The sequence below is a fragment of the Muntiacus reevesi genome, chromosome 2 (assembly GCF_963930625.1).
Source record: "Muntiacus reevesi chromosome 2, mMunRee1.1, whole genome shotgun sequence".
Lineage (NCBI taxonomy): Eukaryota > Metazoa > Chordata > Mammalia > Artiodactyla > Cervidae > Muntiacus > Muntiacus reevesi.
The window spans coordinates 179,687,551-179,712,773 of NC_089250.1; the positions used below are offsets into that span (position 1 = coordinate 179,687,551).

At 51.8% G+C, this 25,223-nt stretch overlaps 1 protein-coding gene across 7 annotated transcripts; it reads left to right on the plus strand.

Moving 5' to 3' along the window:
- Positions 1 to 5,302: 5,302 nt before the first annotated feature.
- FAM234A (family with sequence similarity 234 member A) lies at positions 5,303 to 24,894 on the plus strand. Of its 7 annotated transcripts, none has more exons than XM_065923905.1 (13): positions 5,357 to 5,419; positions 16,242 to 16,292; positions 16,587 to 16,884; positions 20,562 to 20,681; positions 20,884 to 21,075; positions 21,776 to 21,906; positions 22,100 to 22,232; positions 22,376 to 22,505; positions 22,788 to 22,928; positions 23,139 to 23,214; positions 23,319 to 23,474; positions 23,748 to 23,850; positions 23,939 to 24,894. In XM_065923905.1, exons 3-13 carry the CDS (start codon positions 16,620 to 16,622, stop codon positions 24,148 to 24,150), a joined length of 1,659 nt encoding a protein of 552 aa, XP_065779977.1. In that variant the 5' UTR covers positions 5,357 to 5,419; positions 16,242 to 16,292; positions 16,587 to 16,619; the 3' UTR covers positions 24,151 to 24,894. The 7 variants fall into 7 exon arrangements, with proteins under 7 accessions (XP_065779972.1, XP_065779977.1, XP_065779971.1 ...); XM_065923901.1 differs by lacking the exon at positions 5,357 to 5,419 and adding an exon at positions 13,609 to 13,743 and having other exon boundaries at positions 16,242 to 16,296; XM_065923898.1 differs by lacking the exon at positions 5,357 to 5,419 and adding an exon at positions 13,610 to 13,743.
- The last annotated feature ends 329 nt before the right edge of the window (positions 24,895 to 25,223 follow it).

Here is a 25,223-nt window from a genome sequence, read left to right on the forward strand (position 1 = left end):
CTCCCTGATTTTACTCCGGAGGCTAAAATCTCCGAGCTCCACCTAGGCGACACAGCAATAAAGGGAAATAAATTTAGACAGTCCCAAGCAGGAAAATAAATTCCGTGTTTTCTTGCTAATCGTGAACCTGTGAATATCATTTAGCTACTTTAAGACTATTTTTTTACACCTGTGAAAATGGTGCCTGACCAAATGACTTTTGTGAAAGTTAAATTGAGCGTGGAATTGGGTTCTGTGACTGCTACTTGCTGTAGTCCCTGAGTTCACAGTGGTCTGGCCACTTCCAAGACTGATAGTGAACCTCCGACACATGCGTACAGCAGACAGTAGGGAACCGTAACTCCTACCACTGAAACTGTCCGTGTCTCTAGACAGACGTGTATTGGAGCTCCTGTCGACGCTTGTCCTGACTGCAGTGTCCCCCACACACGAAGGCCTGCAGGAGGCCTGACTGACATGGGATCGTGAACAGCGTTGCCTTACATCAAGAAATCCATTTTACGGTAAAGAAGGTCAAGTATTTATTTCTGTATAGCAAGTCACTTCATAACAGTGTTAAAGCAAAAGTGATTTATTATTTCTCATTTTTCTGCGGTGCTTAGGCAGGGATTAGCCGGCCCTGGGCTCCTTGCTCTGAGTGGTTTGGCTGGGTTCACAAAATTGCTTGTATGAAACCGAGCAAAAATCCAAGAAGGCTGCATTGACATGCCCAGCCCCACTGTGGTGCTCCAAGCTGCTTCTATCTCTGTATGTGAGATCATAACATTCTGAAGTCTAGCCCACATTGCTACGGCAGCTGGTTGCCCCCAGGGAAGGAGTGGAAGCTAGCTATCAGTCCTCTTAAGGCTCAGACCCCCAGAACTCTCTTTCTACCATTATCCGTTGGTCAAAGCAAGTCAAAAGGCCAATGCAGATTCAAGAAGAGGGAAAAACAGATGTTTTTTTTTTTTTTTAGCTGCACTGGGTCTTGGTTGCTGTATGCCAGCTTTCTCTAGTTTCAGAGAGCAGAGACCACTCTCTAATTGTGATACGTGGGCTTCTCATTGTGGTGGCTTCTCTTGCTGCAGAGCACTGGCTCTAGGGTGCTTGGGCTTCAGAGGTTGCAGCTCATTGCAGCTCTGGAGCATGAGCTCAGTAGTAGTGGTGCATAGGTTTAATTGTCCTGCAGAATGTGGAATCTTCCCAGATCAGGTATTGAACGCTTGTCCACTTCATTGGCAGGTGATTCTTAACCACTGGACCGCTAGGGAAGTCCTAGATGCTACCTTCTGATGTGAGGACCAGCTTGTGTGTATAAAGATGGGATTTTTCAGTAGTCATATTTGAAGCCTCCGACTGCAGTCCCCAATAGCCAAGTCATCCAAGGCTTTGGAATCAAGGGTGAGAAGCCGTACCGACATCTCACCACTGCTCTCAGTAACCGCATCACGGAATTCGCACTTCTTGCCCCACCAAGAGGCTTCACTTGTCACTGAGGCCTGACATGAACATGCATGCACAAATCAGAAGCACAGAGGAGTTATATTCAATGTGATGAAACTTAAACTTGGACCAACTGGAGGTATAATTTAGTAGACAAATTTGTGACTTTTCCCATAAACACTTCCAGCACCCAATGGCTACCTAGAGCCCAGGAACAGTCCTCTGGGAAAGCAATTGCCCAGGGGCACCACTAAGGGGCAATGGCCTGACACGGGTAGGGGCAGTGACACCTACTCATTTGTGCTCTGCTCCTTCCATGCCTCATTGCTTTCCTCCCATTCCTAATTCCCTGGGAATGAGGCCCTTAATAAAATAGTATCAGAGCTTTGCTGTCAAGCTCTGCTTTCTGGGGAACTAAAGCTAAAACAGCACTAAATCTAGATCTGCACTAAAGGAATGTATAAAGGATGCCATTCAGAAAGAAAATTATCTCAAAAGACAGTCTAAGATGTTTGAAGAAATGGTGAGCAAAAAGGAAAAAAAAATGATGAACATGTAAAAATGAAAACAAAATCATATATATAATATATACTGACTTCCTCACACACTTCCTTGGAGCAATTCTGAAGTTCAGAGCTTATGGTCTTCAGGGCTACTGTTTTCAGTAAATCCCAAGTAAGACTGAACTCACTGCTCTCGTATTGTGTGTATCTGTATTGCTGTCTTTTTTATTCAACATTGCCCAGAACTTCAACTCAGTATCTGCAGTTTCCTTCTGTCCCTTCCTGTGGGATTTTATGCAGCATTAAGATATTAATACATCTTAGTTTAAAATTCCTCCTCAAAGAATGCATCAGGCCTACCTAGTTTATACTGGTGAAAAAACTGGTTTTCAACTCAACTTTCCCCCCCACACACACTTTCAGTCCTTTTAATTAGGTGCTCTAAGAAGAGGTCAGAACAGTAGGCAGGGTAGAGAAGCTGTTGCTTCTTAAACCCTTCCAGCAACCAGTCAGTCTTCATCCTCTGGCGGCTGGATCTTGCTGCTGTTGTGGAAGCAATTGGATTCCATGATGGGGAGGCCATTGGCCTCTGGGTATTTCACAAGCCTCTCAGCTTCCTGGCAGGCCCACTGCTGCATCCTGTAATCAGGCAGATAAGCCAAATTCAACCCAACTTTTTAAAGGAACAGATCATTCCAATCCACAAACATCTCCAAAAAACATAAAAAGGTCACTGCCCAATTCTTTCTGTGAGACCAATAGTCTTGATAACAAAACTAGGCAAGGATAGTAAAATGAAGTGTGGTATAATCCAACCTCACTCATTAACATAGAGGCAAACGTTCTAAACAGTATCAGCAAGTGAAATTTAGCAGCATGTATAAGGGTAATAGATCATGAGCAGATTGGTTTAATCTAAGAATACAAGGATCAGTTATCTTTAGAAAGTTAATGGCATTTATTGCTTTAAAAGATTAAAGAAGAAACACCACATAATCACCTTAAGAGATGCAGAAAAAAAGTTAATAAAATTCAATGCACGTTGATGATGTTGACAAAGAACAAATCAATTGATCTGAGAAAGAAATGAAAAACTTTATTCAAGTCAATTTGAGGATTATAGCCCAGGAAGAGCATCTCAGAAAACTCTGAGAACTGTTAGAAGTCAAGGAAGAGTTATGTAAGTTTTTTGAGACAGAGGGATGTTCATCAATGACGTATTATTGACAATTTACATGGTAACTAGATCTAAGTGTCATCATGGCAGGTCATGTGGCCCTATACAAGATCAAGAAAGAATGTTATCTTTTAAGGAGTTGTCTTGTTGGTGCTGGGAGAATGCTGCTTTTTATGGTTGAACAGGTATTCCATGAAGGGGAAGGCTGGTCCATGTATAACACAGATACACAATGCACAGTATGTGGAAAGAGGGGGCCAAAGGGCAGACAAAAATTTTTCATGTTTAAATTTTTCTTGTCGTAAAATATGAATTTTATTTCACAATGATATTAGGAATTCAGGAATAGAAGAAAACATTTCTAACCTGTTTTAAAAAAGAAAAATTAGTTGCTTAGTTGTGTCCAACTCTTTGGGACTCCACGGACTCTAGCCCGCCACGCTCCTCTGTCCATGGGATTCTCCAGGCAAGAATACTGGAGTGGGTAGCCATTGTCTTCCCCAGGGGATCTTCCCAACCTAGTGACTGAACCTGTGTCTCCTGCATTGCAGGCAGATTCTTTACCCTCTGAGCCACCAGGGAAGCCCAAACTGTTAAAAGAATGTCTAAAAAAACAAAAAAAACTTTGAACTTTCTCAGAATATAATCATAGCATCTGAACAAAGATCATTTCTTTCTTCTCCTTTGATCCTTAACTCTTTATTCTCTTTATTGTAACTGTGATCATGTGGCCCCAGCACACCAAAATAGATACTGATCCCAGAAAGAAGCTCTGAGCAAATAAGACTTCTCTCCATTTCCCCGTGCTCCAAAAAAAGCCCTAGTCCCCTGAGACTCTTCACATACTTAAAAGAATTGCGTCTGGGCTAAGTCACTTCAGTCGTGTCAAACTCTTTGCAACCGTATAAACTATAGCCCGCCAGGCTCCTCTGTCCGTGGGATTCTCCAGGCAAGAATACTGGAGTGGGTTGCCATTCCCTTCTCCAGAGGCTCCTCCACACCCAGAGATGGAACCTGGGTCTCCTGCATTGCAGTCAGATTCTTTACTGTCTGAGCCACCAGAGAAGCCTGGTGGAGAATTAGGTCTGTAATTTGTCTAGTTAATAGATTGTGAACTGTGATTCAAAAGTATAATAACTTGCCTTATCTCTCTGAGAGGGTCAAATAGTTACAGCCTGGCTTAGGTGCCCAGGTAGAAAGTCTGGTTATCTTGATCCAGGTGTTTACATTTCAAGGATAGTGAGGTCCAGGAGTCTTAAAAGTCTAGACCTAGGACCCTGGGGCTGCCTGGATCCAGAGAGATTCATCTACATACTAAAGGACTCAAATCTGGAGGGAATCCAGATCCCCTCTCTGAACAGATAGAAGGATTTTTCTGAACCTCTCAACTGCTCAGCATCTGGCCATTCAAAAAAGACAAATTTCCATCAGTTTTCAGTGGGCTGGGTGGGTGTGGGGGAGGCCTGTGGAGGGTGTTTCATAGTTACTGTTACTGTGGGGTAATTAATAAAAAACCTAATTTAATGCAGAACACCTCGTGTGAGCATTAGGACAAAGTTAACGCTTAATATTAAAAACCCAACAGAAACCCATGCATATATAGATTTTTTAAAAAATATGGCAAGTGCCATTGTACACCGCTGGGGGAAAGAGGGACTAATTCAATAAATGGCACTAGGACTGTTGGTTATCCAAATGGGCAAAAAATGAAATTACCTACTTAGCCCACACTAAAACTATGCCAAACTGAATTAAGGACTTAAATGTTAAAATCAAAACTTTAAAATGTGAGGGAGTAACTTGGGGTAGGAAAGGATTCTCTAAACAAGACGAAGAAGGTACTTATAAGAGACTGGCACCTTTCATATTGAAATAGAAATTCATAAAGTGAAAAGACAAGGCGCAAAACGAGATACTTAACGACACAAGCAACCGACAAGAATTTAACATTCCTGAGCGCTAGGAAACAGTACGAAAACACACCCCACTGAGCAGAGAACTGGACCAATGACCAGAACAGGCACTTCCGAAAGAGGAAGCGTCGGCCAACGCACGGAAAACCTACGAAAGAGGCTCCAACGCGCCGACAACCGCGGAACCGCAGCAGAGCAGCCGGAGCCCCAAATACAACTCGCCAGGCTGACCCGCACCACCGTGCACGTTGCTCGGCAACCGTGCGGTCCGCAAAGCGGGGCCGGACCTGGGGCGCTTCCGCCTCGCCCGCCCCACCCGACCGGAAGTGACGCCAGAGGCGGGCCCGAGCGGCCTGCGGCGGCGCGGCAGCAGCTCCGGCAGCCTCGCGAGGGCGCGGCGGCAGGTGAGTAGCCCGTCTTCGTCCTCCTCGCGCGTGCGCGCCGCGGAGCTCGCGCGGTCCGCCTCCTCCCTGCCGGCAGCTTGTGTCCGCGCCACTGCGGGGTCCCGGGAGACCCCAGCCCCCGGGGCCCGATCGTGCTCGCGCCCACCGCCCGGCATTGGGGTCCGCGCGTGTCCGCGCCGCCCGGTAGGTGGAGGCGCTCGGAGCAGATCCGACTCCCGCAGCCCGGGCTTCAGTTCAGCCGCGCTTTTCCCCCAGGACAGGATTAACTCCCACCTCTCGGTTAGCTGCTCGGGAGACGAGCCAGCCATTGCTTCATGGGTTGCCTGGGAGTAATTTAAAAATGTGCTAAGACAGGATGTCCGTGAGCTGCCCCCAGCCACGGTCAGAGATCCACGTCCTGTTACTAGGACAGCGCCTGTCAGACGACCGGCCCGGTAACCAAAGCTCAACTGACGGTTAGTCATCTATGGGGTGATCACTCTCTGCAGCCTGTCTTCTAAGCAAAAGCAAGGCAGAGTTGAAAAGGACGAAGAACGCTGTCGTCTGTGAGACTTCCAGCTCCCCTGTGAACTGACTGCCTGGGAACTGACAGGGAAATCCTTGCAACCCTGTAATTTCAGCCGAGGAGCTTGTGCCATGGGCTTGCCTCCTCCTAGGCTGCTGATTGTCTGGAGAATTCCATGGACAGAGAAGCCTGGCAGGCTACCGTCCATGAGCAAAGAGTAGGACACGACTGAGCGACTCACTCACTCAGGCTGCTGATGTCCTGAGCCTCACCCAGACCTCTCCCCTCCTCTCTTGCACTTTGACTGTGAGCCTGCAGTTACAGCAGCTCAAGGGAACCAAAAAAGTGCCGGGGAGGGGGGGGGGAGGGGGATGGTAGCGATGAGGCATGGTTCTCTGTGCTGAGGATTTAGCACTCATCAAGGAATTCCTGTTCTCAAGGAGCTTCAATTCATTATGGGAAGATACAGATAGTATTACAATAAGTTAGCTAAATTAGGATCAGGAAAGGGTGAAGTGAAAATGGCCCTTTAGCAACCAAGTGGAGATTTGCTTGGGCATTTTACCAGTTCTCTGAGCCCCTGTTGCACTGGTTCTAGTGCTTTTGACTTCGAGTGTCAAACATCTATTAAAACTAATTCAATCTCTGGAGGGATTCCACTGCCTTTCATTTAGGAATGTCCAGGGAACAAGAAACAGATGGGGCCAGCAGCTTAAATGAGACAATCAGGATCTGATGCTGGCACATGGGATCTCACTAGTACCACCACCTTCTCACATAACTCTTTAATCTGTTTATATGTTGGCTTTCTTCTCAGGTTCCTGACTCTGTCCTACCTGCTTGTATTAGTTATCTGCTGCTCTGTAACAAATCAGCACAAAGTTTAATGGATTAAAGCATCAAACATTTATTATCAGTTACTGTGGAATTCAGGAGTGACTTAGGTGTTATGGTTCAAGGACTCTCATGGGGTTGCAACCAAGATACTGGCTGGGGCCACAGTCCTCTAATGGCTTGATTGGGACTGGAGGTTCTGACTCCAGGATAGCATGCTCACTCAGGACCTCGGTGCCTTCTGGGCTGTTGGTTGGAGTCCTAATATCCTAGCTTGGGGTGCTTTTGCACAGGGCCCACGTCCTCCTTGCCTCAGAGCAGGACATCAGAGAGGAGAGGATGGCGAAACCACCACACCTTTATGAACTTGTTTTGCAATTTTGCTGGTTCTCCTGCCACATTCTATCTGCTAGCATCACTAAGCACGAAAGACTTCATCTTTTTATTTTTTTGAAAAATGATACGACCAAAAAAAAAAAAAAATGATACAACCAAGGTGTATTGGATGTGCCTAGAATGTATCTGGTGGGTCTCTAACATATCTAGGAAGCCCAGGTCTAAGCAGAATTTTGGCTGGTTCTGAGTAGTCATAATGGGAAGGAAAGTGTTTCAAAGAAGTTTTAAGGGGCATGGTAGTAGGCATTTATTTATTTACTTATTGGCTGTGCTGTGTCTTTGTTGTGGCATTCGGGCTTAGTTGCTCTCCAGCATGTGGGGTCTTAGTTCCCCTGCCAGGGGTCGAACCCACGTCTCCTGCATTGAAAGGTAAATTCTTAACCACTGGACTGCCAGCAAGGTCCTCAAAGACTTCACCTTGAAGGAAGGCGCATCAAAGAGCTTGTGAACTTATTTTAAAACCACTTCTGTGGGAAGAGTGCCTCTTCTCTGTAATTCCAGTTGGATCTTTACCCCTGTTAGCTAACTGGTTACCTAACCCTAGACAAGGAGCTCTCTTCAGAGTTACCAGAACCACAGTCAGCTTGTGGAAAAGTGCATTTACCTGGAGAAAATCCAGGTGCTCTTATAGAGAGAAGGAATAGATGTCAGGTAGTCAAACTGACCCCGGCATCTGATACATGCCGTATATTTCAAATCAGGTTTTAAAAGTCGCCTGCTCCTGCACAGTGTATATTTCAAAAAATAAACTGTTAATAAATGCGTTTATGAAAAAGCCCACAAAAAGAAAAACAACAACAACAAAAAATGCATGTATGAATTACTCTTCCAAGAAAAGTTTACAAGCAGAGCATAGGAAGAATTGGACATTTATTGACAGGTGAACGTGTGTTTATTTTATGCCGTGCACTATGCTCTATCCTGGGAAAACAAAGGCCACAAAGAAGGGATACCCTCTGAAGTTTCTGCCATTCGGGGCAGGTCTCACCAGTGGTTCAGTGAATAAGGAGCAGTGGTGGGTGCGGAGGGGGTGGTCTGGTTTGAGTGGGCATTTAATGCCTTAGGACTGAGGGAGCAGATGCTCGGTGTACAGGTTGGCAAGAGCCAGGTGGTGAAAAGACCTGCAGGCAAATTGTGAAGGGTTGGTCAAGAGTTTCAAGCAGGGGAATGATATAATCAGGAGATGTTTTAGAAAGATGTCTCTTGCAGCATGAAGGCAGGGTTTTTTTTGTCTTTTTTTTAAATCAAGATTTGAGAGGGCTACAGAAATCCAAGTGAGAAGTTATGAAAGTATGACCTGAAGTAGTTGCTGTTGGTAGGAGAAGCTAATTGAAGAGGTAAGTCAGAATCTGCAGGGTTTGTTGGTTGTTTCAAAATGTGCTGGATACCTCACTCAAAATCAGTCTTTATAAAACCCACAAACTTAGTGAATTTAGTTCCCTCTCTCACTGTGTTAAATCCTTCATGGAATTTGGATATGGTGTCCAAAAAGAAGAAGAAGAACACTGATTCCTAAATGAATAACCAGGAAGCAGATGTTGAGAGATCAAATGGCATGTCTCCAAAACTGGAGCAGCTTTTTTAAAAACTGGAGGTGGGGCATGGTGAAGAAGAGTGCTGGTCTGTAGACGGAAATGGTTGACTCTCTTAGAATCACTGAACTGGGTGAGTGGAAGGACGGGGCTAGTGCTCTCTGTGTTCATGAATATCTGTGTGCTGGAGCTTTTAAAAAATAAGTAAATTCAAGTGAAGACCAACTTATGGGATTGATGAAAGGTGATCAAATAAGAGTTATTCTTTATCTTCTTAAAAGCTCTGCCTTCCCTAATGTGAGGACAAGAAGAAACACTGGTTCGTGGGGGAATCAGAGGAAATTAAATCTGCCTTAAAACTCAGGAGAAAGGCTTCTTCCATGTGATTTTATGGATAAATCTGCAAAACCTTCTTCTGTGTAATAGTCACTCGTCTGAAATGCAGGTGGCTAGTCCTCCTTAGCTCACTCTTAGGCAGTGTTCCAGCCACCCTCACCTGCTCTGACAGGTGAGGTGTTGAGTCTTCTGAAGGAAAGAGATTGTGCTGAGGTCTGGCCCCTAAGCGCTGACCTGCCCAGGAAACACTTGTCTTTATCCGGGAACCATGAACAACCTTAAAATTTGACCTCATTTGAAAGATGATGAAGGGCGTCTTCTTTGTCTTGAGATTATTTGCTTAGTGACAAGAGGAAATAGTTGTTCGGCTGTAAACAACTGAACACTGAAGTGGGCATTGTCTGACTTCTGCTTTGCTCAGCTGAAAACCCAGTTTGCCCAGTTGGGTTCTGTGGGCGTCTCTCACATGCATGTCTCTGGCTGAATGCTGTCGGAGCAGTCCTGATGTAAAGACATTCCTAGGCCGCTTGTGTATGTCGTAGCTGGCTTTGGGGACAAGCGCTGGGGCGCTTATGCTGTCAGGTAGGTTCATGATTACAGGTCAGGAGGTTGAGCACCAAGACAAGCTCTTGAGTAAAGCTTCTTCCCCATGTAACTGACACTTATCCAGTGTCTGCCTGCCCTAAAATAGCTCTTGGTCAGAGGCTGTGGGAGGAGTATCATGGGCGCTTTGAAAGAAAATGGCCAAGTTCTCCAGTGGAAGGTGGCCCGCCTGGTCTGTGGGGCTCACATAGAACTTCCTGAGGTTTGACACGGTCAGGCCGAGGCTCAGAGGATTGCAAGGGCCTCCTGGCAGGGGACCCAGCCCAGCAGAAGACTTGAAAACCAGCCCCCTTACTGGTCAGGTCACAGCATGGCCAAGTGAGCAAAGGCAGTGTGCCCAGCGGACACGCGATCAGATGCTGTGTGTTCTGTCCTGTATGATTCCTGTCCCTTTGAAATATAACCCACTGAGTGTGAGTTAGGGGGAGAGCCCCCCACGGAGAGAAGTCTTCTCCTTCCTCACCCGCACCTTAAGGAGTCTCGCTGGACATGGTAAGTCCTCAATTAAACCTTTTCATGGTTTAATCAGTGACAAAATCCTTTTGGTTTCTCTCACTAACTGGTGAAGCTAAAAGAGTGAGGTTAATCTATAATCAGGGTTTTTCCTGAGTGTTCCCTACATGTTTTTCATGTTTTCTAATTCGCAGTTACCTTTGATTAAAATAATATCTGCTTTGTGATGCTGCCACCCTAGTAAGGTCAAGTAATAGAAGCAGCTATTCCTGCATGAATGGAGGGAGGTGGTCTGTGTCTCCACCAGGACTTCTGGGCAAATACCAGTGGGTGCCTCCTTCCTTCTTCCCTCACAGAACAGACTGTGGTTCCATGTTCTCAAAATTCTCAGCTAAAACCAGAGTTAAGACTTGAAGGCATGCAGTTTAAACAAAAATTTTACTTAATTTAAGTCAATTTTAAAAAATATGCAAACAGCCTTTCTGTTTGAAGTGTTTAATTTTCAACATCTGACCTCTTTGATTCGTAGTCTGAAAATTACTTTAAAAGAATGCTGTGGGGACTCCCCTGCTGGCCCAGTGGCTAAGAATCTGTCTTGCAATGCAGGGCACATGGGTTTGATCCCTGGTTGGGGAACTAAGATCCCACAAGCTTCTCTGCACAACCAAAAAGAAAGGAATGCTGTAAATTTGAACATTTTGAAATTGGGCAGGGGGTGGGGTTGGGGGACACGTTTCTTATTAAAATCCTCTAAAATGATCTCTCCAAAAAAAAGTTACCAAATTTTAGTTTAAAAAGTTAAACCCCTGCTTTCATAATCCCTGTAGAACTGTCAGGTCTTTGTTGGGGCAATTCTCCCTCTGCCTTGTTAGACTGTGCTTTCAATATCCATCAAACAAAGTTAAGGTGAGGCTTTTTTGTTTTTTAATTTTTTTTATTTTTCAGTGGGTTTTGTCATACATTGATATGAATCAGCCATAGAGTTACACATATTCCCCATCCCGGTCCCCCATCCCACCTCCCTCTCCACCCGATTCCTCTGGGTCTTCCCAGCCCACCAGGCCCGAGCACTTGACTCATGCATCCCACCTGGGCTGGTGGTCTGTTTCACCACAGATAATATACATGCTGTTCTTTCGAAACATCCCACCCAAGGTGAGGCTTTTTTGTTTTTTACTTTTCTGTTGTCTCCGACTCAGTAAACTCTTCTCAGAGAAAGAACTCTTGGAGGAAAAGGAGTTATTTCTTTTCTCCAAATACTGCGTCTTCTTGCCCCTCCAAATGTTAACTCTTGGTGGGTGTTCTGTCCTTCCCCGTTGGGCGGGAGTGCAGGTTTGGCCTCAAGCAGGCACACCCAGGGGAGCTAGGTAAGGCTCCTTAGTGCTGGGGGCAGTGCGGGGGTGGGGGGGTGGCTTTGAAAAGCCTCACACAACAATTGCGTGTTTATCTCAAGCAGGTGATTCTTAGACTCATACCTTTTACCTTAACAGATAGCATCTCTTGCATTTTCTTTCTTACCTCTCACTTTCCCTTCATTTCTTTTTTCTATTGGTTTACTTTTGTAGTTATTTGGGAAGCTCAGATGCGTCAGGAGAAAAAAAACCCAGTGACTGAAAATCCTGTGAATCAGCTTGATTTCTGTTGTTAAGTCCCAGAGCTGCTTATAAATGACAGAAAAGGACAGTGGTGCAAATGAGGTCAGGATTCAAATCACTGAGCCTCAGGGCCTTGCCCTTTATTATCTTTTCTTCCTCTGTTGTATCCTAACAGCTGTTATTTAAGGTGAAAGTGAAAGTCACTCAGCTACGTCTGACTCTTTGCGACCCCATGGACTATGCCATACAGTCCATGGGATTCTCCAGGCCAGAATGCTAGAGTGGGTAGCCTTTACCTTCTCCAGAATCTTCCCAACCCAGGGATCAAACCCAGGTCTCCTGCATTGCAGGTGGATTCTTTACCAACTGAGCCACCAGGGAAGCCCAAGAATACTGGAGTGGGTAGGCTATCCCTTTTCCAGCGGATCTTCCCGACCCAGGAATTGAACCAGGATCTCCTGCATTGCAGGCGGATTCTTTACCAAATGAGCCATCAGGGAAGCCCCGTTTGAGGTGAAAGCAGCTTCGTTCCCTCAGTGTCCGTGTGCCCAGCGTGGGCTGTGCTTTCATTCAGCATCTGTTGCCCTGATGCTGATGAGGATGCGTACACAAGGCTCCCATGTTGAGTTTTGCTGATGTAGAAAATATGCATTCCCTGCCCAGGCTGGCCTGTCTTTCTGGCGGGCCGGTTACTGAGAGCCCATCGACAGGGGGCTATGTGTCTTTCCTGTGTTGGCAGGTGAGGGGCTAATTAATCAACACACCTGGATTTGGGCTTCCTTCCGGGGTTAGGGTTGCAGAGGCTTCATTGCAGTATTAGAGGCAAAAGACCTCTTAAGTTTCTCTTATTCCCTCTTTGTGTGGAATTGAACCAGAGCAGCTGCAATCTGAAACAGACCGGAAAAAAGCCTAGGGTTGACTGATCCGGCTCCGGGGAAACTTTGGGCACTTTACTCTGCATCTGCCAGGCTCAGGGGTCAGGCTGGCGCCTTCAGTTGTGAGCGGTGCTGTGGGCACCCAGGCCAGGTCCAGGTGTGCCCCAGGCTTTGGGGACCCTGGAGCCCCGCCACGCCCTCACAGGCTCCCCTCTTGCCCAGGCAGGCCCTTCGTGACCTCAGGCACCTGTGCTGTCTTCTTCGGGGACTCACTGTACATGAGCAGCGGAGAACCAGAGGGACGTTCTCCCCACGGTGGGGAGGGAAGTGATTGCCGTGGGGGGCCTGCAGAAAGGTGGTGATTGGTTTGAAATAGGCAGGGTGGAGGTTGGCTGTTCTCAGAGGTCTTTGCAGAAACTCCACTGTGGTTGATGTTCTGCCAAGAACAAGCAGAACAAAGCACAAACAGTTCTCTGACTCTGGAGCAGAAGCTTCGAGATCAGGCAGCTCCAGGGTGGCGCCAGCACTGGGGGAGCTCTGACCCCCCTTCTTTATTATTTTTTAAGCTGTGTACTTGGAACTAATTATAGGCTCACGAGATGTTACAGAAAGCTCGCAGGGCTGGCCCCGGCCCGTGGTGTCTTCCAGCGTGGTGTTGGAGGCATCGTGCCTCAGACCTGCCTCCCTGGGCCGCCAGCCTCCACACGTGCCCCCTTGTCCGTGCGTCTGAGGACGGGGGCGGCCGGCAGTGCCGTGGGCGTGTGGACCCCCCCACCCAACCTGAGAGCCCCGCCTGGCCTGTAGTGACCCAGGGAGGAGGAGGAGTCTGAGAATGGTTTAGAGTCTTTCCCCAGCATGCCCTCTGTGCAACCAGTTTGTTTCCAGGTGAATCAAGTCTTGTTACTTGGTAAGGTTTCTCTTCTAAGAACACAAACCTTCCCCAAGAAGGAGCAAAGTATCCTTCACCTGTTTGTTACAAAGTATCTTGGAACTCTGTTAATGATTAGAAGGAAAAAAGTTATTCAGAGTAACTAGAGTGAGCTCTTGACTCAGGGAGCAGTGTGCGCATTCTGGCCCCTAAGGGGACAGGCAGCAGAGCCTCCGGCCAGTGCTGCTCCGGCCAGAGACACCCCTGGCCCGCCCTGGCACACCGTTACCTCACAGGAGCCGAAACGGCTCTTGAAGACGCTGCAAGGTAGAGCTCCATATTTCACATTCCGGTGTGGTTTATTACTGGCCCCAGTATCAAAACGCCGTCCTCCAGGGCCCTGGGGGGAGGGTGCAGGGCTGGAAACAGGGCCGGCCCAAGGGGTGGGCGGTCCACAGCGGAGGGACAACTGGAGGGGTGACCGGCTTGCCCCAGGAGCGTCCCACTGAGAGAGCCCGAGGCAGAGCCTGGTGCCAGCACTGACTGCCCCTGGCTGTGAGCCCGCCACGCCCCGGCCACCTCGGGTCCCCGGTGCCCACCGATTTCTGAGTTTGGCTCTCCAGCTCCCCTCCATTCTGGCACTGTCTGCATGACTTAGCCACTGAACCATGCAAACAGCAACCTCTTTCCAACAAATTCTCTTTCTACCAACATTAGCTGAGGTATTTTGGCAAACAGGACCCTTGGGTGGCATGGCGAGGTCGGGCGGTCACCTTGGACGGGACACCAGAGGGCCCGCACCCGTCATGGGCCGCAGCTCTGGGGGCAGGCGGTAGCCTCCTGAGCACGGTTTGTCATTAATGGTCTTTAGATGCTGGGAAGGCTTACGTGTAAGAGAGGGATTAGATGTGACTCCACAGCACAGAATCTGGGCTGGGAGCTGGTCACGGGAGGCAGATTTCAGCTTGCAATACAGCAGGTTCCCAGCAGCCAGGCCTGCGCGTCCCCGCCCTCTGCAGGCCCCACACCGTTCCTGTGCCGCGCCCGCTGGACAGCATTGTGCTCAGTCTCATTTAATACTTTCCTTGAGTCAACTCACTTTTTCTGGGTTAAATACGCTTGACGAGAACTGCCTGCAGGGTCGGGAACACAGAGCTCGAGAGGGGGCCGCATTCCAAGTCCCCACGGCCGGGGGGTGGGGGGCACAGCACCCCCACCCTGACTTCCACAGCTGTGCTGCTGCTCCAGATACCAAAGCGGGCTGAAAATGCCCGCCACTTGGCAAACGAGGTAAACCTACCAGCACGAGGGCGCCTGTTCGAAATGCCCGGTGATGACAACCTGCCTGTGAGCCGGCTTCCCAGACCCTCGCTCCTGGCGGTCCACCCCCACTGTAGTCAGATGCTGGGCTTCGAGGAGGCCCTGGTCACACGCCTTGCTCCATTTCCTGTGTCTGGCTCATTTCCTTGACAGGCTCACCTTTTCACAATGTGAAAACTCCTGTCTCAACATTGAGAAGGCACAGACGTCTGATTTTTAAGCCATGGTAATGTACACGTAACATGGACCTTACTATCTGACATTTAGTACACGCGTGAGGTCGGCGGCCATCATTACATCACAGGACAAAGCAACACCTGTTACAGGTGCCTCCCCCGCCCTCAGCACCCACTCACCTACTTTCTGCCTCAGGAACTGCCTGTTCTGGACATTGTGTGTAAATGAAGCCATTCGGTGTGTGACCTGTGTCTCTGTGCTCTCACCGAGTGAGTGTTCACAGCTTTGTAATACTCCGTCACGTGGGCAGACCCGTGCTGCTTACCCACCGCCTGTAGACACACTGGGGTTGTTCTGACAATGAGGCTCTGAGTGTTTGCGTGCTGGTGCTCTGGGTCTCCTGGGGGGACGCCCAGGAATGGTGCCGCTGGGCCAGACCGCCACCCCGTGTCTGACCATCTGAGGAGCCGCCAGGCCGCCTCCACAGCAGCTGCCGCATTGCCCGGCCCCCAGCCGCACTCGACTGTTTACCCAGGGTCCCCACCTCCTCCTCCACTCTTACATTTTTTCACTTTATTACTAAAGCCGCTCTAGTGGGTGTATATACAGGTTTTTATTATATAAATAGAGAAAAGCTGTTAAAGGGAGAAAGTAAAAAGTTTATACAGGGAATTGGCGCTCTCTGTGGCCTCTTCCCGCTTTCCCAGACCCACCCCATGGGAGCCCGTCCCACTGTCCTGTTTTTAACCTCCAGCAGGGCCTCCCTCTCAGGTAGATGAGGATTTCACCCACTCAGATCCTGTGATCCCCTGCGTCCTCTCAATGTGATCTATGTCCGTTAGGACCCTGGTTTGGCTGTTTAAAAAGGATCAAAATAACAAATACCTGGCCTTGCATTAGACAGAAGTGTGGGACTTCCCTAGTGGTCCACTGGTTTATCTCCACTGCAGGGGGCTCGGGTACGATCCCAGGCAGGGGAACTGAGATCCCACGTGCCAAGAGGCAGGGCCACAAACTAAAACAACAGCAGTGTGTTTCCTTCTCACACAACGAAGAGCTCGGGGCTTGGTGGTGGTGGTTTGCAGGTGTCAGAGGTTCACCTCTTCAGAAGGGTTTTCCACTGGGTTTTCTGAGCCAGCCTCCCCAGGTTTCCTTCCTGCCCACACCTAGTGCACTTGGCGAGGGGGTAGGAAGGAGGGAGGTGGTCCCCACCCTCATCTCCAGCAACAATGAGCTTGCTGCGCTGTGTGTCGGAAGCTGTACGTGCGCTCCTCTGGCCTTTACCACTCTGAGCCTCAGCCTCCCGAACACACTGTTCCCTTTTGCAGGGACGAACGCAGGCTCAGCAGGCAGGTCTCACCCGACACCCAGGTGACACCGTGAGTAAGCGCAGCCCCTCCCTGGGGTCTGGCCCTCTCTCCGGGCAGGCGGGAGGCTGGTCAGAGGTGCCTCAGTTCATGGTTAATGTTTAACATGTGCTTTGCTGTAGTCTCGCCTGGCTGGCCTGCCCTGGTCAGCAGGTGGGAGCCGTGGTGCCTGCTGCCTCTGAGACCACGGCCTCCCGGTTCAGAGCCCTTCTCCAGAGGAGCCGTGATGCTCTCTGTTACCTGTCCTGGCTGATGGGCCACGGCCACACCAGCTGCTGACCGCCTCTCCTTCTGTCGCCACCACAGTGGCCAGGAGGTGAACTCAGGGATGTGCACACAATGACGGACGGCAAGGACTTGGAGGCCGAGATCCACCCCCTGAAGAGCGAGAACAGGAAGGCGCCGGAGAACACGGGGGGCCCAGCAGGAAAAGAGCCCCGCGGGACGCCAGCCCCGCAGACCCGCCTCTCGCGCTGCCGGACCACGGCCTTCTTCCTCTCCCTGTTTGCCTGCCTCCTCGTGGTGTTCGTGGTCTCCTTCATCATCCCGTGTCCAGACCGGCCGGCGTCACAGGGGGTGTGGAGGATCGATTACAACGCGGCAGGTGTGGGCGGCGCCAGGGAACCCTGGGTGCCCTGGAGTCTCGGAAACGGGAGTGCCCTTGGGATGGTGGGTGGGGTCCAGAAAAGAAAGGGCCCATTTGGTTACTTGAAAGATGTTAGTACAAGAGAGCACCTGGTAGAATAGATGCAGAGAAGGCCATCCCAAAGGTGAGAACCAGGCTGCGGGTCTGCCGCCGGCCTCCTGAGCTTCCCTCATAGTTCAGTTGGTAAAGAATCTGCCTGCAGTGCAGGAGACCCCGGTTTGATTCCTGGGTTGGGAAGATCTGCTGGAGAAGGGGTAGGCTATCCAGTCCAGTATTCTTGGGCTTCCCTGGTGGCTCAGCTGGTAAAGAATCTGCCTGCAAAAAAAAAAAAAAAAAAACACAATCTGCTTGCAGTGTGGGAGACCCCAGTTTGATCCCTGGGTTGGGAATATCCCCTGGAGAAGGGAAAGGCTACCCACTCCAGTATTCTGGCCTGGAGAATTCCATGGACTGTATTGGCTGTGAGGTCACAAAGTGTTGGACACGACTGAGCGACTTTCGCTTTCACTTTCTGGTGGAATAAGGGAAGTTTCTTCCATGAGCCCCATTTACAGTGGGTTCTGTTCAGAATTTGGTGCTTAATTTTGACAGCGAGGAGTAACATGTGCTTCTATGTTGGTTTTTGTCAGGTTTACTGAGGAATAATTCATGTATCATAATATCCACCTGTGTTGAGTGTGTGACTCAGTGACTTTTAGTCAGTTTAAGGCCTGAGCACCTGGGCACCTGTCTCTGCATCCAGCATTGAGACCGTCCCCTCATTCCTACCTGGCTCCTCGCCGTAGCCTGTCCCCACCACCAGCTCCTGTCTGCATGCACTTGCCAGTCCTGGACATTTCACATGAATGAAATCCTGTAAGACGCATCTTTGCTTCTCTCACATGAGTTCATCCATGTGCTCACGTGTTCCTTTTTGTGGATGGAGTGTTCATCCACTGATCAGCTAGTGACCATTTGCATCGTTTAAGTTCCTGACTTTCATGAGTAACACTGCTGTGAACATTTGTGTACAAATCCTTGTGTGGACATGTCCTGTTTTTCTTGGGAAGACCAGCAGGAATAGGGTTGTTGAACCTCACACTATAAGTCTGGTTTGACTCCAGTCCCTCCCAGGCCTCATTTCATGTCCCCACCAGCCGACACTCGTCGTGGTCTTTGCCATGTGGTCTTCCTAGTGGGTGTGAAGTGGTATCTCAGTGTGGTTCGCGTTTCCCTGGTGATTAGCAATGTTCATGTGAATTACTGGCTGGTCTTATACCTTCTGTGGTGAGCGTCTATTCATATTTTCCGCTCACTTAAAAATATGATTGTCTTATTATTAACACAACATTGTTAATCAAATATACATCAACCAAAAATTGTTAAGTTTTTTATATTAATATCTTCCAGGTACAAGTCTTCCATCACATATATGATGTGTGAATATGTGTGACTCATCTGGGGCTTGTCTTTTCATTCTCTTTAGGGTGTCTACTGAAGCATGAAAGTTTTAAATTTTGAGGAGATCAAATGTATCCATTTTTTTAGTGTGGATTATGCTTTTGGTGTCTAAGAACTCTTTGCCTAAGTTAAGACCATGAAGATTTTCTCCAGTTTTTCCCGTTATAGTTCTCGCTCTGCCATTGAGGTCTGTGATCCATTCTGAAGTTGCCCGCACTCCCACCCCGCCTGCCCAGAGGGCACTCACATTGTCAGTCCCTCTGGCAGGAAGCTGCTGCTTTCTCAATTTATACCCCGTGTGGTCCCTGGCTGACGGAGGGTGGGCAGCCCAGTGCTCCAGTTCTGTGTCTTAAATCAGTGCTTCTCCAATAATGTGTGCCTTCAGTGTGCTACCAGGGTCCTGAAATGGGAGCTCTTCACAATTCTGTCTCATTTTACTGTTATTTTTGGAGGATAGGGTTTATTTGCCAAGCTCTTCACCACTTAATTCTGAAAGTCTTGTGTCTTATATTCAATTTTATTTTTGTGGTAAAATGCATATCACCAAAAAAAAATGCCATTTTAGAGTAAACAACTGAGTGGCATTTATTCAGAAGACCACGTGACCATCATCGATTTTTTTCAAAACTTTTGTCACCTCGGATGTTCCGTGGCTAATACAGGGCGACTCTCCACCCGCCTTCCCACCCAAGCCCTCCCGCCCTCTGTTCTGCTCCGTCTCTGGGGGGGGGGGGCCTGTGCTCAGACCCTCACGTGACTGGAGCTGTCTCTGTGTGACTGACTGTCTCTGTGTGACTGGAGCTGCCTCTGTGTGACTGGAGGTATCTCTGTGTGACTGGAGCTGCCTCTGTGTGACTGGAGGTATCTCTGTGTGACTGGAGCTGTCTCTGTGTGTCTGGAGGTGTCTCTGTGTGACGAGCTGTCTCTGTGTGACTGACTGTCTCTGTGTGACTGGAGCTGCCTCTGTGTGACTGGAGCTGTCTCTGTGTGTCTGGAGGTGTCTCTGTGTGACTGGAGGTGCCTCTGTGTGACTGGAGCTGCCTCTGTGTGACTGGAGCTGCCTCTGTGTGACTGGCTGTCTCCACTCAAGGTTCATCCATGCTGCAGCCTGATGCAGAATCTCGCTCCTTTTTTATGGGTGAATAACAATCTGTCTCATGGACGGATCACATTTTGTTTATTCTTCGGCCCACGGACACCTAACTTATTTCCACGGTTTGGCTTTTGTAAATGATGCAGCTGTGAACGTTCCTGTACAAGTGACCACTCGAGTCCCTGCTTTAGGTTATGTTGTCTGTGCACCCAAAGAATGGAAGTGCCGGAGCCCAGGCTAATTCTGTGTTAACTTTCTGAGAAACTGCTGGGCTGTTTTCCACAGCAGCTGCTGCAGTTTACATCCCCAGGAGCAAAGGACAAGGGTTCTGGGCCAGAAACTCTGGTTTTCTTTTATTTTAATAATCGCCGTCCTAACAAGTAGGAGATGGTGTCTCATCACGGTTTTGATCTGCGTTTCCCTTATTACTAGTGATGTTGAGTGTCTTTCTGTGAGTTTATGAACTATTTGTACATCTTCTTAGGAGAAACATCTTTTCCAGTCTTTTGCCTATTTTTGAATTCGATTGTTTTTGTTGTTGTACAGTCTGGATCCTCCTTATCAGATGCACAGTTTGCAGACGCTTCATCGTCTTCTGTGGCTCTTCTTTTCCCTCTCCCAACAGGGTCCCCTGATCAGGTCCAATTTACCTGTTCTTCCCTTTTGTCACCTGTGCTGTTTCTTTTGTTGGTTTGCCCCATGTTTCTTTTTCTAAGAGTTTTATAGTTCTGGCTCTTCAGTTTAGGTCTTTGATCCAGTTTGAGAAAATTTTTGTATCCGGGGTGAGGTAAGGGCCGCATTTCATTCTTTTAGATGTCTGACTTTAAAGCAGGTAGTTTGTCATCTGAGTCCTTGAATGGAGGGAGGGGTAGCCCCTGTGAGTGTGGACTCCAGATCCCAGGCTGGTTAGGATGGGCCTCGGCCCTGAGTAGAAGGTTCTGCCCAGGTGTCCTTAGCACCTGATGCCCCCTCTGGAGGGCGTGGGGTCGCCAGCCTGTGGAGGCGGCACTGCCCTGCTTCCCTCCATGCGCGGCCGCACCCAACTTCAGCCCCATGGCACAGAACGGGGAGCGCCAATGGGGGGCTGGTGTTTCCTTTCCAGTCGCCTATGACTTTCTGGCCACAGAAGATGTGAACAAGGACAAGATCCAGGATATTCTCTTTCTTTATAAAAACACCAACAGCAGCCGCAGCAATTCCAGCCTCTCCTGTGCTGATGAAGGTACATTTTGTTTTTATCCCAAAGCTGAGTGCTCCCTGCAGGAGGAGGAGGAGGGGTCCCTGCAGGCAGAGGAGGAGGGGTTTAGGGGAGGCAACTGGTGGAAGTCCTGGACACGCCCACATTGCCCCCACCCCGTCTGACCCCAGGGGCTCGGGGCCGAAGCCTGGGGTCACGCTGCAACCAGCGGCTGCCCTCCCTCCAGGCTTTTCCTGCCCCTGCACCTTCGTGGCCACTGTGTCCGGGGCCAACGGCAGCATCCTCTGGGAGAGGCCTGTGGCCCAGGACGGGGCCTTGGTGGAGTGTGGTGTCCTGCAGCCCAGGGGCAGTGCGGCGCCCTCTGCCTGCATTGTCCTTGGCAGGCCCGGCCCTCTCATCGCTGTGGACACACTCACAGGTGGGCTGCTCCCTGCAGCGGGCCCCCTGGGCTCGAGGTCTCAGGGCTGCATGCTCCTCAGGGGCCAGCTCACCCTCCCAGGGATGGTGAGTCTAGACAGGAGGGAAGGCACGGGCTTGGGGGCCGTGAGGAGTCACACTCCGTTGTGGTCCCCTCCAGTGCGGCTGCAGGCATCTGGGGCTGGGGGAGCCAGCTGCTGCCCACTCGCGGGGCAGGTGCAGGTGCCAGGCCAGGTTCAGGGGGAGTGGGGTGTGCGCTGGTCCAGCTTGAGCCCCGAGGCACATAACGCGCCTTAAAGACAACAGGCCCAGGTCCCTTTCCAAGGCCCTGAGGAATCCTGCACCTTGAGGCTAGGGTAGTTCAAGGTGGCACTTGCTTTATAAGCTGTGGTTTTAAGGACAGGCAGGAAAATAAAGAGGAAACGTTCTAAGAACACGTCTAAATACGGACGTGGGCAGGTTGTACCCGGGCCCTTGCCAGCCTGCACCTTCATTCTTGCCTGGTGCGTGCACGTGTGTGACCCCCGAGAGCAGGGGTGAGCCAGGCCCTGCCCAGCTGGGGTGGGGGGGTCCACATCAGCCAACCTGCAAACACAGTGTGGGCAAAGGAGGGGCCTGCTGCCAGAAGGACACTGTTGACCGTGCCTGTGGGCCACCTGGTGGCCACACACACAGCGCTCAGGTCCTGTGTTCTGTTTTAGGGAAGACCCTGTGGAGCCAGCCCAGCAGCTTCGGGGAAAACGCGTCCGTCCTGAGCCCTCTGCTCCGCGTGCCTGACCTCGATGCTGATGGGGCCCTGGACCTGCTGGTCCTCGTCCAGGAGGAGAACCAGGTACCACCCCATCCCAGCTGTGCGGCCTCCCCATCGGGCCTCGTCTGGGCTCCCGAGACTGGCAGGGAGAACACTCCGCAGGTGCAGCTCTGAGAACGGCGCAGGCGCCCCACGTCCCCCAGCCTTGTCAGCCCCCCCCCCCAGATGCCCTGCCGGCGGTCTGAGCCCTGTCTCCTCTACTCATGCTGCACAGGTCAATGGCTACATCTACTCGGGTGGCACCGGGCAGCAGGTCAGCCCCCCAGACAGTCTGGGTGTGGACGGAACCAGCGGCTCCATCCTCCACGTCACCAGGGCGGGGGCCCACTACGTCCTCGTCCCCTGCGGTACGTGGCATCCGCAGCCCCAGGACCGCCTCCTCCACAGCCCTGCTGGCACCCGGGTGGAGGCGGGTGTGGGGCTGGCTGTGCCTCCAGGGATGCGAGGGTCTCACCCGCTGAGAGGGGACCAGGCTTTTCTGTGTTCCCAGGCACTGCCCTCTGCAGCCACTCCGTGAAGGGCCTGTACGAGAAGGTCAGCGGGAGGGACAGCTCACTCAAGAGCGACCCCCTCTGGGAGGACATGCTCAGCGCCACATCGCACAGGCTGCTTGTGCACAGGTGGGGGTAGCGAGGAGCCGTGGGGGGCACAGGCCGTGTGCCAGGGCTCTAGGGTCACCCTGGGCTCAAACTCAGAAACCTGGCTCATAGAAATGGAATAAAAACTGGGAGAAGATGTGTCCCCTCGGGCTCGCTGGTCCCTGCATCCAGCAAGGGTCTCTTGTTATCCTGAAACTGGAGAAGCAAGAAACATGAGGCTGAGCCCTGGGAGCCCCACAGACGCACTGGGGAGTTGGGGGAGAGAATGTGGAGCACCCTGTCCCACCTCTCCCACCCCTGCAGCTCAGGGGCCATCCGCTACCTGATGAACGTGCCGGGGAAGGCGGGCGATGACCTGCTTCTCGTGAGTGCCGAGGCCTGCATGCTGCTGGATGGGCAGGATCTCACGCCCAGGTGGACCTTCGGGACAACCCAGGTCCTGAGGTATGGGGTCCTTCTGCAGGAAGCCGGGCCCCCCAGCCTGTCCCCCTGCGGAGACCTGGGGACAACGCCACTGCCTGTCACCTGGTGTCACCCTGCTGGGGGGGCTGAGACCCCCCCTGGTGACAACAGCCTCTTCTTGCTGGCATGCCCCCACCCCGGGCACCTGCTTACAGAGGCCCTGCATGAACCCCCTCTCTGCTTTTCTTCCAGAAAACCCGTTCTCGGCCACTACAAACCCAACACCCCAGCCGTGCTTGTCGAGAACGGGACCGGCTCCGACAGACAGGTCAGCGGCACCTCCTCCGGCCTCAGCTCTACTCGCAGCTGGGAGCGGGACCAGAGCCCCGCAAGCCGCCCCCAGAGCTGCAACCTGTCCTCCGCCCCCCACAGGTGTTGCTCCTGGACCTCGGCTCCGGGGCCGTCCTGTGGAGCCAGGCCCTCCCGGGCCTCCCTGGGGACCCACCGTCCGCCAGTCTTCCCACCGCAGACCATCGCTCCGCGTTTTTCTTTTGGGGTGTCCACAAGACAACTGGCTCCAACCAGACGGTAGAGTCTTGGGTCCTGGCTGACAGCGCGGGGCAGGCCGTGTGGTTGCAAGGAGACAGAAGCCCCCTGGGGCCAGCAGAGATGAGCGGGGGCTGGGAGGATGGGCGTGGCTGGGCAGCAGCCGGCAGACCCCGAGGAGGGTCAGGTGGGGAAGGGGGGCAGGAGGTGTGTGCAGAGCTGGCGCTGGCGTTTCCCAGGACCCAGGCGGACACAGCTCCGGGCGCGGCCTTGGTCGTGAGCGTTAGCCTCACCCCTCACCCCACGCTCACACAGGAGCCCGGAGCCACTGGGCGCCACCTGTACATGCTCCACCCCACGCTGCCCGGCATCCTGCTGGAGCTTGACAGCGTCTCTGCCCCCATCGTCGCCTTCCAGGGTGAGTGCGCCCCCCGTGGGCCTGGGCCTGCCAGCTGCAGGAGGCCCACACCGGCCAGCCCCCCACCCTGACTGCCGTGTCCCCGCAGTGGTTCTGCTGGAGCTGGGCCGCCACGCTGCCTGCATCCTCCTGACGGGCCCAGCCAGCCCCAACCCGCCCGGCCTGGTCTCTGTGACCAAACAAAAGGTGCAGGACCTCGTCCTGGGCGGCAGGGTGGTCCGCCTGGCCGAGGGTGGCCCCGAGAGCGACCAGGCCGTCCGGGACCGGCTCTCCCGTCTGCGGTACCAGAGCGAGGCCTAGACAGGCCGACAGAGCCCACAGGGAGGAGGCTGCTGCAGTCACGCGTCCCGGGACGTCGGTCAATCACTGACTCAGTCTGTGTGCTGACTCCTGACCTGGCCACCCTCTGCACGGGTCCTGCCATCCCAGGGATACTCAGGTCCTCACTCAGCCCCCCAGCCGAGCCCCTCGGGGTTTCCCTGGGCAGGGCCCGGGCCGACAGCAGCTCACCCTTGCCCCTCCATGCCTGGCCGGAGACATGGCCGCCTAAGTCCCCTCCCCCTCCCGTCTGAGCTTCACCTTCTCCACACTGTCTCCCGGGGTCATGGCTCCTCAGGGGGTGGTAGGCCACTGCAGACCCCCACGTGGTTGTGGTGAGTTACCTGGACAGGCCGTGACAGGGCCACGAGGAAGGGGCCTGGGAGGAGGATGTGTTGTGTGGAGCTGAGTGCCCTGAGGACCTGGCCCGGCATTTACCTGGCTCCATGTGCTCCCTGGATACACACCAGGGCTCCTTGTCCCTCGGGGATCCCTGCAGCCCTGACTGTGGCCAGCGGCCAGCCCCTCCTTCCTGGTGCTGGGACATCCCCCACCCCAGCTGGTGTCACCTCTGTGCCTTGTTCGCCCCAGACTCCCTGGTGCTGTGGGGCCCCGCCGTGACCAGACAAGAGCATGCAGCCTGATGGCCCTGGGCACCTCAGGAAGAAATCAGAATAAACACTGGTTTTGCACCATTGGGAAAGCCCTATATGTGCCTGTGTCTCTGCTGAATCGGTGGGAAGGGCGTCGTGGGGGGGGTGGGGTGGGCGTCCAGCACCCAAACTGGCCAACCAGGTGTGGTAGGCGTCCAGCACAGCCTCCAAGTGCGTCTGCTCTCCCAGAACAGGGCAGGAGCCTGGCCTGTGGACACACTTACCCCTCTGGGACAGGCAGGGGGTCCCACAGCCACCCAGCAGGAGGAGCCCAGGCAGGAGCTTCAGTGAGACGCAGGTCTGGGCACAAAGCGATGGGGCTGTTGTGGGGAATCCTACAGGGATTTACTAAAAGCACTTACACGACGAGCCTGCTTCCAGAACCACCTCTGCTGCTTCTTG